The 13,764-nt window shown below is 39.0% G+C and overlaps 1 protein-coding gene across 1 annotated transcript; it reads right to left on the bottom strand.

Annotated features, from left to right (window-relative positions):
• Positions 1 to 4,223: 4,223 nt before the first annotated feature.
• Positions 4,224 to 13,464, bottom strand: LOC124299741 (vesicular glutamate transporter 1). The gene is made up of 9 exons (XM_046753072.1): positions 13,391 to 13,464; positions 10,555 to 10,686; positions 10,159 to 10,382; positions 9,327 to 9,637; positions 9,062 to 9,236; positions 8,675 to 8,967; positions 8,211 to 8,591; positions 7,905 to 8,114; positions 4,224 to 7,794 (listed from the first exon to the last, which is right to left on the bottom strand). Exons 2-9 carry the CDS (start codon positions 10,626 to 10,628, stop codon positions 7,543 to 7,545), a joined length of 1,920 nt encoding a protein of 639 aa, XP_046609028.1. The 5' UTR covers positions 10,629 to 10,686; positions 13,391 to 13,464; the 3' UTR covers positions 4,224 to 7,542.
• Between the last annotated feature and the right edge of the window lie 300 nt (positions 13,465 to 13,764).

The following is a 13,764-nucleotide window of genomic DNA, read 5'->3' as shown; positions in this document are numbered from 1 at the left end:
TAGGTACCTTGGCGTTACGACGCGTGCACCGAGGCTTCACGCCCCGGAGACACGCGGGGATGATCCTGGCGAACCTCCCTTTTGAAAACCGGTCTGCCCGGCTTCCAGTAACCGCCCACGATATCTACCAACGATCATAGGAAGTCATCTATTAGTCCTGACCAACGCAACGTAACGTTACGCGCGTTACGATTCGCGTTACGCGTTACCCCTGCTCCTCTATCGCCTAGCCTAACTCGATTCTAGCTTGCCATCAAGGCCGTTCCGTCAATCAAACCGCAGCCTTCCAACTTCTTGTGCCTGCACCTTGCCGTCGAGGCGTTCCAATTTTTTTTTTTTTTTTTTCTCATCTTATTCTTGGCTATTGAGCACCGTTAGTGACGAAAGTGAAGGATCAAAAAGGAATCCAGCTTTTTACCTACCAATTGTAACATTCGGGCAATACACCGATACAGCAATGTCACTTCGATACTGCTGGTTGACGATGAGAAGATCGTTTTATTTCACTTTACTCGAACGAAATCCTTACTCGTGTCTGATTAAGTAACCGTACCGATGTAACAGCAATTGGATTGCAAGTGGACAGGACAAAACCAAGACTAGTCTACAGTGAAATCCTTGACCCACTTGGTGGAACTTACTATTAGACGTTAATTATGCGCTTATCAACTCACGCAACGCAACGATCGAATAGCGTTCGGCTGATCATTCGTTTAAATCATGCGATCTGTTTCGCCTGTTTTCTCCGATCTTATCCACGCGCGATTTCAGCATGATGTACAATGAAATATTATCTCCGGTCGGTGATTTGCCAATTTTTCGTTTCAATTTATCCTGATCAGAGGAGATCGATCCCCGCTAATTTTATGTACTCCAACTAATACAAAATAAAGAGAAAACATAAGTTGTCGATTTTACTGTGTCAGACAAGGTGATCTGTACATGTTAATTTTGTTTTCTCATTTTTTTTTCACCCACATTTGCGATGTCCTCTAGTAAATACACGGCATTCCTCTGTCTCGTCCCTGTGCCAGATCGGAGTAATAATTGCATAGAACTTGCACCGTCGATTTGCGTTATATGAGCAGGTAATTCAAACTGGACGTTGCGTATGAAAGCGTCCGTGTTATTAGTTCATCGTCTGTCTCTGTCGAAGTGATCGACGCGCATCTCCTGAAATCTCCTCACAATCGAGAGGACCTATTAAATACTGCATGGGGATGAACACGATGTCTGAATAAACACCGAAGAAACGTTTACATCGTGCGTTTTGTTTAAAATTCGGTATTAAGTTCCCGAAAGTGACGTTGGTTTGAATGTGTTGAAAACTTGTTTCTCTCAATGTTTCTCGATTGCTGAATTCTGGTCGGAAATGAATACGGATAATTTAACGACGGTGATACTCAGCTTTCACGCATAAATCGATCTGTACTCCGAACGGAGAGAAATTGTCCGCGGATGATAACGAGTCAAAATTGAGGTGTTTTTTAAAAGATTGGCTTACACTTTATTGTCAATAGTCGTCAGTAATTTTGTATTATTACAATACATCCAAGTTATATAATATACATACATATTTTACATAATAATAATAGATAATAAATATTAACAAACCAGGTAACATCGCTATAAGACAACATTGACACTAAACTGCCAGATATTATGTCTAATTTGATCATCCCTATGATATTATTTGGGCGTATATTGTATTTCAAGTCTGGTTTTACCAGGCCACGATGAATTCAAACGACAAGTTTCAAGTCTTTGAGGGGACGCTGCAGGCAGTTCTTACCGACTGCGTTAAATGTCTTCTATTTTCACTATTCTCAGAGACTATGCATCGTAATGCAAAAAAGGGCATATCACTTTCTATTCTACATCCGATTTTGAGTAAAAAACACACCGACACATTTTGGTTTTAAGCAAAAATAAGGAAACGACATGAAAAAATAAATTGCAAAACTGCGCAAAATTAAAATGTATTCGTATGTTTTTGTTCGGAACTACATGCAGAATTCGATTCTTATGTTCTGTTTCCATTGCTATGCATAGTCTCTGATATAAGACAAAATTGAATACGTTAAGAACTGACAACAGGATCCTCTTAACGTAATAATTTCAATTCGAAAATTGTCGTCGAATTCAGCAAAACTACACATGATATATTGCGAGGTCCCTTTGGGACTATTAATTTCCGATGCTACCTGGAAATATATTGTCAGCTGGGCGCCTGGCACCTCAATCAATGCTTTCCATGTATTAGCATTTCGTTATACATATTACTGGTAAAACTTTCTTCACTACAGCGTGAAATCTCTTTCAGAAAAAACATTTATATTAATAAACTTATTGCGTCACGGGTGACGTGAGCCTATTAAACATTGTACAAACACTATTTTCATACCCAGCATTAAATATCGAAGTCCGTATTATCTTTCACTTCCGGTTCTCCGGTACTACAGAATGAAAAGAATAACTCGTTACTGGGAGAGCAAATCAGGGCAAAATATCTTTATGTTATACTCCCATTGAGTATACGTGCGTCAATTATCCAATTTTAATGCTGCGATTGAAAAGTGGTGCTAGGTAACTAAACCCATCATGAAAACGTAAGGTTCGATCAACCTAGTTCAGTCACCGATAATATACATTAATTTTCATAACCCTTTCACCTAGTGAGAAGCTAATAAAAGCTTTTTATAATGTGTGTTTATATGTATAGATATACATAACATTGATACATGTACAAGCTCAGTTTTCAAAGAATCGACTAGCATTGTAGTTTTCATTTATTAATCGCTGATTCATAACATACCAGTTATAGTTTAAAACGTCAGAGTATTGCTTATCGAAAAATCGAAGTACTTTAATATTGAACCGCCGTCAGTCAATCATTTTTACTAAAAATTGATGAATTTACTTTTTGAAAGCTGCTTTACTGTATTAAAAATATCGCGTGAGTCAGCTCCTCTAACAAGGATACTTTTTCTGTATTTTATTTCTCAAGTATACTGATCAGACACCGTAATCTACTAATTAAAAACTGAGCCCGAACAAGAATTTGTAGTAATTTCCAACGTCTGCTATTTTTATTGTCTTCGTAACATATTACTTTCAATTGTTTGTTACAATTCGTTATTGTCGATATAGTAATTGATACATTTTCGTAAATATACAATAATAATTATTATATATATCGCGTGAGATATATATTTTATATATCTATATATATATATATATCTATATATCTATATATATATCTATATATATATATTGTATAATGCATTTGCTTGAATTCGAATGAATAATACATTCGTCATTATTAATACATTCAAAAATATTATACAAATAACCACATCTACATATATGTATATAATTCAATAATATCATAGAATAATATATTATCATACCTGAAACTGATCGTAGAATATATACCATATATATATATATATATTTATTTATATGTATAGCAATATTCTTTTACTTTCAATGTTTATAGTCATTATTATTTCTCATTCTGGAAGAGATAATTTTGTTCGTACAAATGGTGGACGCGTTAATATTCCTTTTGCAAAAGTTTGGAGAAAATAAAACATCACAAATTAAGTATAGAAATATTCCAGCTCCAATATCAATGCTCCAAGCCATCAGATAAATAGAAAATTTATCAGTTGGATCGCAAACGCAATCCGTTTCTTTGGACAACATTAATTGGAAAATCCCAAAAAGATGCCAACGTTCATATCCGCGATGCAAATGACCAATTTAAATTATTAACCGATAGCTGGCTGCTAACGAACAGTTTCTACTTATACGCTTTCACCTCTATATCAAAAATCGATATTGTAACTCAGAAATAACCATTTATCAAGGGTATAACAATTAGCCATTGGAGAACGGAAAATACTCCTAAATCTAAATATACCAACGAATATTAAAATAACGATGAATATCCAATACCATGTAGGTACAATAACACTTGATTCTAGAATCAGTCTCAAGTTCTAAATTTTATGCCAGTTAGTAAAGAGTAGAGTGTCAGTGCAGGTTTTATTAGAATTTCTATATCTCAGCGAGACTGTCGTGTATTACTGTTCGAGTGAATGCTTGAGATTTCGTAAATGGTGTATAAATATTTGTAACAACGACTTTTATAATTTTAACACTATTTACTATTTTTGAACGACTCAAAACAGGACTAACACTTCCACTATTTATATCAATTACGAGGAAACGATAGCGCGTGATTTTTTTCTTTTCCTTTTTTTTTTGGTTCAAGTATATAACATCAATACTCAATTAAATTTAAAGTTTAACGCTTATAGAAGATATCGTTTATCGCTAAATAGAATTATTCCGTTCAATTTATCTGTCTGTATAGTATAATATACTTTCATTTACATATATATTTTTAATCATTCACGACGGCTGCATAAACCCTTAGATTTGTAGAAAAAATATCGCTTGAGGAGACATCTACCTCAAATTTGTGCCGACACCATTAATCTCTTTCCGCAGACGGAGTACAATCAACGCGTGCCAAAGACGAATTTCAGCTGACATGAGAAAAAATGTAAACTTCATTACGCACGAACTTGAAAATACTCAATAATTTAAGTAACACCATAAATTTCTCCCTAATTATTGATCGATTGATGAAAAAAAAAAAAGATCTGACTAATGCGTGGGCAGTTGAAAAATTTCGCGTTGAAAATGCTGCGTCGGCAAGGAAAATGTATCGGCACAAAGCATATACGTATCAAAAATTCAACGTTCTAATTATTCCTTATCAGTTGAAAAATTCGTCCATAGACTGTCTACTTTACTCTCTATTGTCTTCATTCTGAGCTCACAATCAGAATACGTGCGTTTCGTTGCGTTTCACTGTTCCAGCGTATTGTTCAGGGAAATGTTCCACAGTTCTTTCAGTTTTTCTTATCGTATTGAATTGTGTGTACATATATACCTAATACTTATGAAATAGACCGACCGCCTTCAAATGGTATTGCTTCCCAGCGCCGAAGGGTTTATCAATAATTGTACACAGACATACAAGACAAGTGATATAACTCTTAGGGTTTCTTTTCGGGTCTCATTTTGAAATGTAAAGTTTCAATTGCGTCTCGAGTCGAGTGAGTAACTAATTAATTAATTAATTAATTAATTAATTAATTAATTAATTAATTGATTACTAATATTCTTTCTTGATATATATTAAGTAATTCAAACACAGCAGACTCTCACGAAAAACTTATACTACAAAGCTAATAATAATTGAACACTACAAGATGTACTAAAAGAGTCGGCACTTCGATTTTACACTTACACTACATACTTCCTTAAATTCACTGAGTGCGTGGTCTCAAGGTTTATAACATTCCCTCTCTGCCTTAGTACATCTTGCATTATTTATTGTCGTAAATTATTATTCAAGTTATACAAGTACACGAATATTATTGTTCGAACAGCATCAATAACTTATCTTATATAATATCTATATTATATATATAATGTATAAGTAAGATATATAATAATTAATCTTTGGATTCACCAAGCCAGGAATTATCTTAGGCCAGTCACTACTTTCTGTGTGTATGCGTATCAATTAATCATTACAGTATAGTATTGTCAATTCCACAACAATATATAACAAAATTAAATAACAAAATCTAATAAACTACATCTCACGTTATACGTATTATTGTCAGCTATATAACTGCAGTTAAACTATAATAATGTCATATTACAATATTATTCTTTGTACAAATTAATTGATTATAAATATAATTATGTCACAATAATACTTTCATTTTCACGTCAAATTCAATTCAGAAGTTAATTCATACATACCTACTTTGATCAATATTTACTAAAATATTGCAATTGCCAAATATTTCTTCACGTTACATTTATTGTCGTGATTATTTCAATCAATCTTATTTATTCTGCCTTTACTTATTATCTCGCATACCTCCCGAGTCGAATGCAATAAGACATTCAGATATTGTCCGTTTTAATCTTAAGGGGATTGTACAGTGTCGTGTGCTGAAACTTATCTCGAACCTTATTGCAATGATATTTCGATGCACGATAATCCAATCGAAATTCGTTCAAACTTCTAGTTGGCTCGATGTCTGTGTAAAAAAAGAGCATGATCTTTCAAAAATTTCAACGACCGAGGGTGAAAATGTTTTTTCAAAGTAGTGTCGGATTTCGCAACTTATTGTTGTTTCCGAAGTTGCACGCATCTTTGAATTATACTTTCTCCGAATGCGTCTTGGAACACAGTTTCAAAATCTCTCAAACTTGTATAATCCCCATAAATTGTTAAGCAAAAATTAAATTGCTATATGATATTACTAAATCGTATTTAATACTGCTTATATAAGACGAGCGATTGGCGAATATATTTATAATATTGTTTAGTTATTTAAAAATGGCTCGCATAAATTGACTATAGACTTTCGTTCGTGTCGAGCAGCGAGACGTAATACATATATTTTTAAATTTCATCGACCGCTCGAGACCTCTTTTGCGTAGTTTATGTATCATTACGTATTGCGATTGGTTTGCCAAAGTTTGCAATCACATCCTATTATAAGTACGCATTACACTGGAATCAATATTATACTTGATTTACAGTTTATGATATTTTCAATCACTTTCAAACAATTTGTATCTTAAAATCTAATACTTTCAAGATGTTTCACTTTCTTTCTTATACTTTCATGTAATTTGTATATCTTATTTCGTCACATTTCATACCTACAGCATATCTACGTTTCGTTTTGTAACCTTATCTTATTTATTCTAAGGATTCATTTTTATCTTATATGTCATGTCTATACTTCCGGTCTTATAAACTTACATTTTTCTTGCTATGAAGCTAGCTTCATCGGGATACTCTCAATTGTTTGTAAACTTGTTTTTTTTTCTTTGTCTTTTGCTTTGTTCCATTTATCCATTGAGGTATTTAAATTCTTTACGCATAATATTATTTATATTATTTTATTCATCTTCTTTTTTTCTGTTTCGTTTTGTCCTCAGCTCGATTTGTACTTTTCTTCTACGAATGGCCGTGGCGGTGCTTTTCTCTGAACCATAACTTGTGTCCTTCGAAGTTCTTTTATTGCTATGTTTCTAAATATTGTGCTACTCTTTATATTCGGTGTTTCGTGTTTGATCATATGCGACGCGACGCTCATCCTAAATGCCATTCTTACCAATGAGCACGGAGAACAGGGTACTCATCATTTGTCGGGGCTAAATATGGACACGAATACGGTCATATTTTTCAAATTATTAATCATTAATTCGCCGTTCTTATCTTATTTTAGAGGAAAAAAAATTGCGTGGAAGAAAAGACAATGTGCTTATTGATCGCGACTAAGAAGAAGAATCTTCCTCGCTACAAGTAAAACGTAAGTGGCTCCGACTGTGATCAACACTCTGACTCCTCCCATTGGATTATATTCTTCTCCGCTCTCACAACCTACGTTTCAGTTACTCACCCAATCCGGCGTAAATCTGACCTGCTGTACATTAATTCCACTGTTGTCCGCCCATCACATCATGCGTGTGATCATCCACTGCAGGCGGCTGAACCAGAGACGCGCTGACGTCACTGGCGAACGGATTCGACGAGTGAAACGGGTTGTTTACGTTCGTTACCGTTGACCCATAACTCGCGACCGCGTTGCCGTTCTGATTTCGCTTATCGAGCTGCGGGTAAAGGTGATTTTCTGCCGGTTGATCGTAATTGTTCCAGTCTCCACCGTTGAGCGAAGGTTGCTTCTGACAAACGTACGGAAAAGAAATTGCGAATCAGTTTCGATTGGAATGATCGAAACCATCCGATAACTAACGACGACTGATTTGTGGTTAGTGCTCTAGGCAAGACTTACAACGAACTCCGGTTGCGGTGGCTTCGGCGGTGGAGGCAATGGCGGTTTGCCCTTGCTCAAATCGTCCAGGGGATTCCAGCTGTTCTGTTCCTCGATGGTAGGATCTGCCCACGGCTGAAGTTCGCCGGAACAAAATATCGCGTAGAAAGTAACGCCGACGAAGTGAACGCAGGCGGCGATTATGAAGACGTTTCTCCAGCTCTCGCGATCCTGAGTAAGAGCGTAAATGACTTGACATTAATCATACCCGTGACGTCAAATAATGGAAGGAAAGGAGTCTCAGGACACTGGCGGATTCGTTATCACCTTATTTTTCGTTATGTTCTCGACGAAGAAGGGAACCAGAAGACCAGCGATTGTGCCGATGCCATTTGACATTCCCATCAAGATACTGGCGTACCGGGGCGCGATGTCCAGGTGGTTCACGTTGAAACCGGATATGGCGAATCCGCTGCAAGCCACGCCGATGGTGAGGGCAACCGTGGCCGCGGTACCGTTCCCGGAAATCGTAGCCTTGGCCACGACCAAGAAGAAGACAGCCTCCATTCCGAAACCACCGCAGTTGAACACCTTTCGCACATTTGTCGTCGAGAGAATTCCACGTTTTCGCAAATGATCGGCCAGCAGACCACCGCAAGGGACGATCGTCGTCATAAGCAGGTGAGGAAGAGCTCCGATCAGTCCGGTCTGAGGGTTGGAAACATCGTTCGTCGAATGTGCAAATATTTTTTATTGAACGCAGGTGAGTGCTCCTGCGGTGTGAATCTTACCTCCACGAGGGGCATATTGAAGGCCTCGTGCATGAATCGAGCCTGGAACAAGACCAGCAGATAGAAGTTCCATGATCTGCAGAAATTCGCCACAATAATTGCGTAGACTGGCATCGAGGTGAAGAATTTTCGCCAGGGTGTCGTGGCGAACGTGGGCATCGGGATTTGAACTTGACCTTGCCCCAGAGAGTCCTCGATGTAACGCAATTCTCGAGCTGAGATGCAGGGGTGCTTAGCGGGCTTCTCAAAACTGAGCCAGAGCCAGAAACAGTACCAAATCAGCCCCAAGACACCTGCGATAAATTGCGAAACATCCGTCAACTCATTCTACGCTCGATGGTCGACCGAATCAAGGCTTGGATTGTAAAATTGTTTCGCCCGTCTTACCGTAGAAATAAAAGGAGGCCGTCCAGCCGAACCATTGCGTCAAATATCCGGACAAGGGCATTCCGATTACCACAGCTGCGTAGGATCCGCAGAAGGCCAGAGTGGCCAGCCGCGATCTTTCGAGAGGTGGAGCCCAGTATTTCCATATACCGTGGCAAGCTGGGTACGTAACACCCTGTGAAAAAAAAAATCAGAAATCAATAACGCTGAGGGGTAACACCGAGTCAACTTGTCAGGCTGAAAATCGTTCAGCCCAGTTTCTAACCTCGACCAAGCCCTTGCAAATCTGGACTATCATGTCCACGACAGGGTGGACCGTCAGAGCCCCGGGTACGAGCAAATTGAGGAACGATGAAGTCGCAATTGCCATTCCGAATATTCTGTTGGCGGGGTAAAGAGAGGCCAGGAAACCTCCTGGCACCTGAGTCACAAGGTAGCCCCAGAAAAAAGAAGAGTCTAGTGCACTCTCCGTTGCGATCGTCCAGTTGAATTTCACGCTCCCGGACTCGGTCGCATTCTTCATTGTCAGTTTGGCCATACCCATGTTACATCTCATGCCGAATGAGATTATGAAACCTGAAAGGAGCCGCGATCAATTTCGAGATTCAACGGGAACTGCAGATTTACCCGACGAAATCCGTTCGCCGAAAAATATTATACGACTAATGGTTCGACAAGATTTGACAACCACCAGAATTTCATCGGTATGATGGTTCACCTAGGGCGGGCAATTGATTTTTGTCCGCGATCGGTAGAATACATGAAATAATAATAATTCTAACACTTCGCATTGGAATGAAGGTATAAAAATTGTGTACTATATAGGGAAAAATACGTACAAAGGCCCGACGGATGTCCCCCAAGGGTTTTGGAGAGGAGGGAAAAACGGAGGCTTAAAAGATTACTAAAACGCTAACGTTTGCTCTCCATTGACGAATTTCAGAGTTGCCGGGTAGGGTGTCGGAATTACGACTTGTTAAACATTGTCTGGCAGAGACTTTGGCTCTCGTTCTTAGCTCCTCATTACGCGCATCAGCTAAGCGGATTTCACTTCGATAAAAATCAAACCACCCTTATTTTCCACTTGTAATAATTACCCATGCAGGCCAACACTGCTATGGTGTACCTCTTCGAGAGGCAGGGACACTCCGGCATACAATAAGTGTCGATATGACGGAGAGGCGGTCGTTCCGGTTCCGGCAATGAATCGAACGATGCGTTCAGGTTGTAGCCACGTTCGTCCTCGAACCCCAGATTATCTTTGCTCTCTCTGTTTGGGGGCATTTCGAATTCTTCGTAACCAGTATTGCTCCGCCTTAGTCTGAAAATATTGCGTAACAAGTGGTCAGAATTGGATTTTCGAGTCCACCCCATTCGTTGTCAAGAGTATCACTGTACACGGTGGAATTTGTCGCATTTGGGATTAATCACGACCTTTTTTATCAATTCCTAGCAGCTTTTGGTTGCATGCGTAAAAACGAGAATCCACTTACCCAGAAAATTTCTGTGAGGCTTTCGACTTCATTGAATCGAAGGCCTCAAAACCCACAGACGCGAATCTGGACATGTTGCAATTATTGGGGTTGCCTTATTGCCGTGATGATTGTGTTATTACCTTGCAGCCCCTGAAATTCACAGTAACGAGAAAACATGTAATCACAAAATTGATTCTCCAAATAAATAATCTCGGTGACATCATTTTTTAACTATTTTTAGAAGCAGTTGTTCGAAAATAGTCGAACTATTGTTGGAGATGGAAAAATGTAAACTTTCGATAATTATTATTGCAAGTCCGTTTTCCAACACTTCGGTTCTGCTTCGATCACAACGTTTTATTTATTTTCAACTTCGCACCATCATTACCGAAAATATTATACAACAAGGCCGATCATAAATGGTCGCATTTTTCTCCGACGCAATAACGTCAGAGCTGTCAAATCCTCCGGTAATAACAGAGGAAATGGAGTGATATAAGCAGCAACGCGTGTCTCAAAGACGGGCAAAAGCGCTATTCCTGCATTTTCCAATATCTCCGGCCTGCGCGAGATTGAGAATGCTCACACACGGGGTGACGGAAGAAAAACGTGCATCTGTGTGCATCGCGTGTATGTAAAACTGGTGTTACTCCATGTAAAGCTAATTACTCTATGTGAAGATAATTCAGCCGTCGACACCGTGACAATCGACACTATAAATTCAAAATAATTTCTACACTTCCGAGTGACAGTACCACAAGCTTTCAACGCGATGAAAGCGCGCTCCTACATCATTTATTTATTCATCTACTCTCGACATTGCGATACACATTCGACCCCAGAGAATAGGAATAGTGAGTTACTGATTTTCATCGGATTTATTTTACTTAGGCAAAATTTCGTAGGGCTACCTTCGGGTGTTTGTGCCTAAAACTATGCGGGGGTGGTAATATAACTATTTGTCATCGTTCCAGTTATGAGTTACATCCATTGGATCCAAGACCAGGAACAGCTACTAGCTTAAAGTAAACTGTGTGAACCACCGTGTAGATAGACTATCGCTGCGAGAAAGACGGCACGAGGCCGAGGGTGAGGACTAGGACGAGAACGAGGGGGTTTAAGGGTGTTTATTTGGAGTGGCAGCCTCTCCATCCTTAATCCGCGAACTCTCTAGGGAAGATCTTCGGAGGGTAGAAAACTACGTGAAGACAACGGAGAGCTTCGGGGGAGGCTAAAAGCTTCGCTAGACCACCTTGGTCGTTCAATTGCCTGACCAAAATGAAAAAATGACATTCGTGCGCTGAATTCAATCGATTATCTTCTCACAGTTCTCATATATTTATTCATTCTTGCTTTTTCGCGCAGTTAAATCTCACGTAACCACGCTCACTTTTGCGAAAATTTTATACGAAATGATTTTCGACGCCTTGCTTCAAGCCGACGTTAACCTGAATCAGTTTTGCTTCTCCCTTTTTCGTTCTTTTCTCTGCTGAGCCTCTTTTTTGGAAAAGAAATGATTCATGTCGCTGAACAATGCTTGCCACGATGTTAGCTGTGCTATTATCGCAGGGACACACGTGTCAGCGAAATGGCACAAAATGCTTGGCACGTGCGTCGAGTCGGCGTAGGGGACGGCGATTTTAACCGATCTGATGGCACCGAGGGTGAACCGAGCTAATGGACTCCGAACAATGCCCAACCGGAAGTCCCGTGCATTAAGAGATTAGATCGCCCGTTGCCACTGCCATTCCGTATCCGTTCTTATCCTCGTTTCTTAAGTCGATAATTGGAATATTAGGTCTCCGGTGTGATGTTTTTTAATCGAACCGTTAATTAAACTTCTATTGTAGCGTGTGTAATTTCTCTGTTTTTTTTTTTTTTTTTTTTTTTTATAAAACAAAAACGTTGAGGAAACCGCTATGGAAGCTAAGATAAAAATTCGATCGCGGAGTTACATCGGAAATCTTGAACCTTCGACGTGCTTTGCCTCTTTACCAGCCACTTATTCATTCCCGTGCAAAATGGCGGAGCGTTTTACTTCGCAGAACGGTATGAAAACGAAGTTTGACATGACCTATCATTACAGTAGACATGAATCCTGTCAGTAAATGCGAAGAATTCGAAACATTATATATTCTAATCTTAACAAATACCCAGAACTAGTTCACACGCGTTTTACTTTCCTACTTTCAACAAAATCCTGAACCTTGCATTCCGCGTCTCCAAGAGTTCAATTGAGGAAATTAGCTAGAAAATGCACACTTCTATGATTCGAAGCGAACTTCTTGTGTAAACGAAGGTGAGAAAATAAAAGTTATAGCCCAGGTGCTTATGCACAGAAACTTTGCACATCAGTTAGCATCTAATGAAAAATTCTTTACTCACGACCATAATTCTTCAGACAAAAGAAAAATGTGTGTAACGCAACGATGTAACATTTGACCGATTGTCGTTCCATTCTTATCACTAAAATTCAGTCACATACCTGAGGATAACACCAATTTACAAACTAAATTTATATCGATTCAACGAAGCAAGAGCGTTTTCATAGGAGTCACTTTTTTCTGGGAAAGGATGCAAATTGGAAAATATATTAAAAGATCGGGGTAAACTTTAACCATAAACATTGATCGACAAAGAGAATTGAAAAAAATTTCACCACTATTTTAAATTAAGTAAATGGAGACCACCTTATATCAAAGGGGTATTTTAGCTCGGTACCACCCACAATAAAAAAATTAAACAAAAGTAAAAAAAAAAACAAATCACAAAAACATTATTCGGCACGCACTGGTGACATGTGAGTGAACTATCTCAACAAAAAGACAAAAAAAAAAAAAACAACAGAACTCACCAATAATTATGTCCAGATATCGTAACGGGCGGTAGTGGGTTCGAAACCGCGGGGCACGCGACGAAGAACCGTCGTCGACGGGTCGTGGGCGTCGGGACGGCGAGCGCCGTCGGGCACGAAGCGCCCGCGCATCCCTTGTACGCGTATTCGCCCGGAGCCGCGACGCATCGATATAGCCGGCCAATCGGCGGGTGGAAGGCGGGGCACTGATTTTATTCCGAATAATAACAATGGTAATGATAAAGTAATAATCAAACGGAGTTATCGCATCAAAGTGCGTTACGCTTGATGCGGCCGCACTGTTTGCAGGGAAAACATAACCGATTTCCGATCAATTTCCAACCGCTTGCTGCAGGCCGTTTTAACGAACTTTG

Source organism: Neodiprion virginianus, chromosome 3 (genome assembly GCF_021901495.1).
Source record: "Neodiprion virginianus isolate iyNeoVirg1 chromosome 3, iyNeoVirg1.1, whole genome shotgun sequence".
NCBI lineage: Eukaryota > Metazoa > Arthropoda > Insecta > Hymenoptera > Diprionidae > Neodiprion > Neodiprion virginianus.
The sequence above is the reverse complement of the archived record's forward strand: the minus strand, read 5'-3'. Positions and strand labels throughout refer to the sequence as shown.

What these genes read in the sequence shown, in the direction of transcription:
- LOC124299741 (XM_046753072.1), bottom strand. Translation starts at nt 10,628, where the DNA reads ATGTCCAGATTCGCGTCTGTGGGTTTTGAGGCCTTCGATTCAATGAAG. An exon ending in TCAATATGCCCCTCGTGGAG is followed by an intron (nt 8,592 to 8,674) that starts GTAAGATTCACA and finishes TCCAACCCTCAG; the next exon opens with ACCGGACTGATCGGAGCTCT. An exon ending in CACCGCAACCGGAGTTCGTT is followed by an intron (nt 7,795 to 7,904) that starts GTAAGTCTTGCC and finishes TACGTTTGTCAG; the next exon opens with AAGCAACCTTCGCTCAACGG.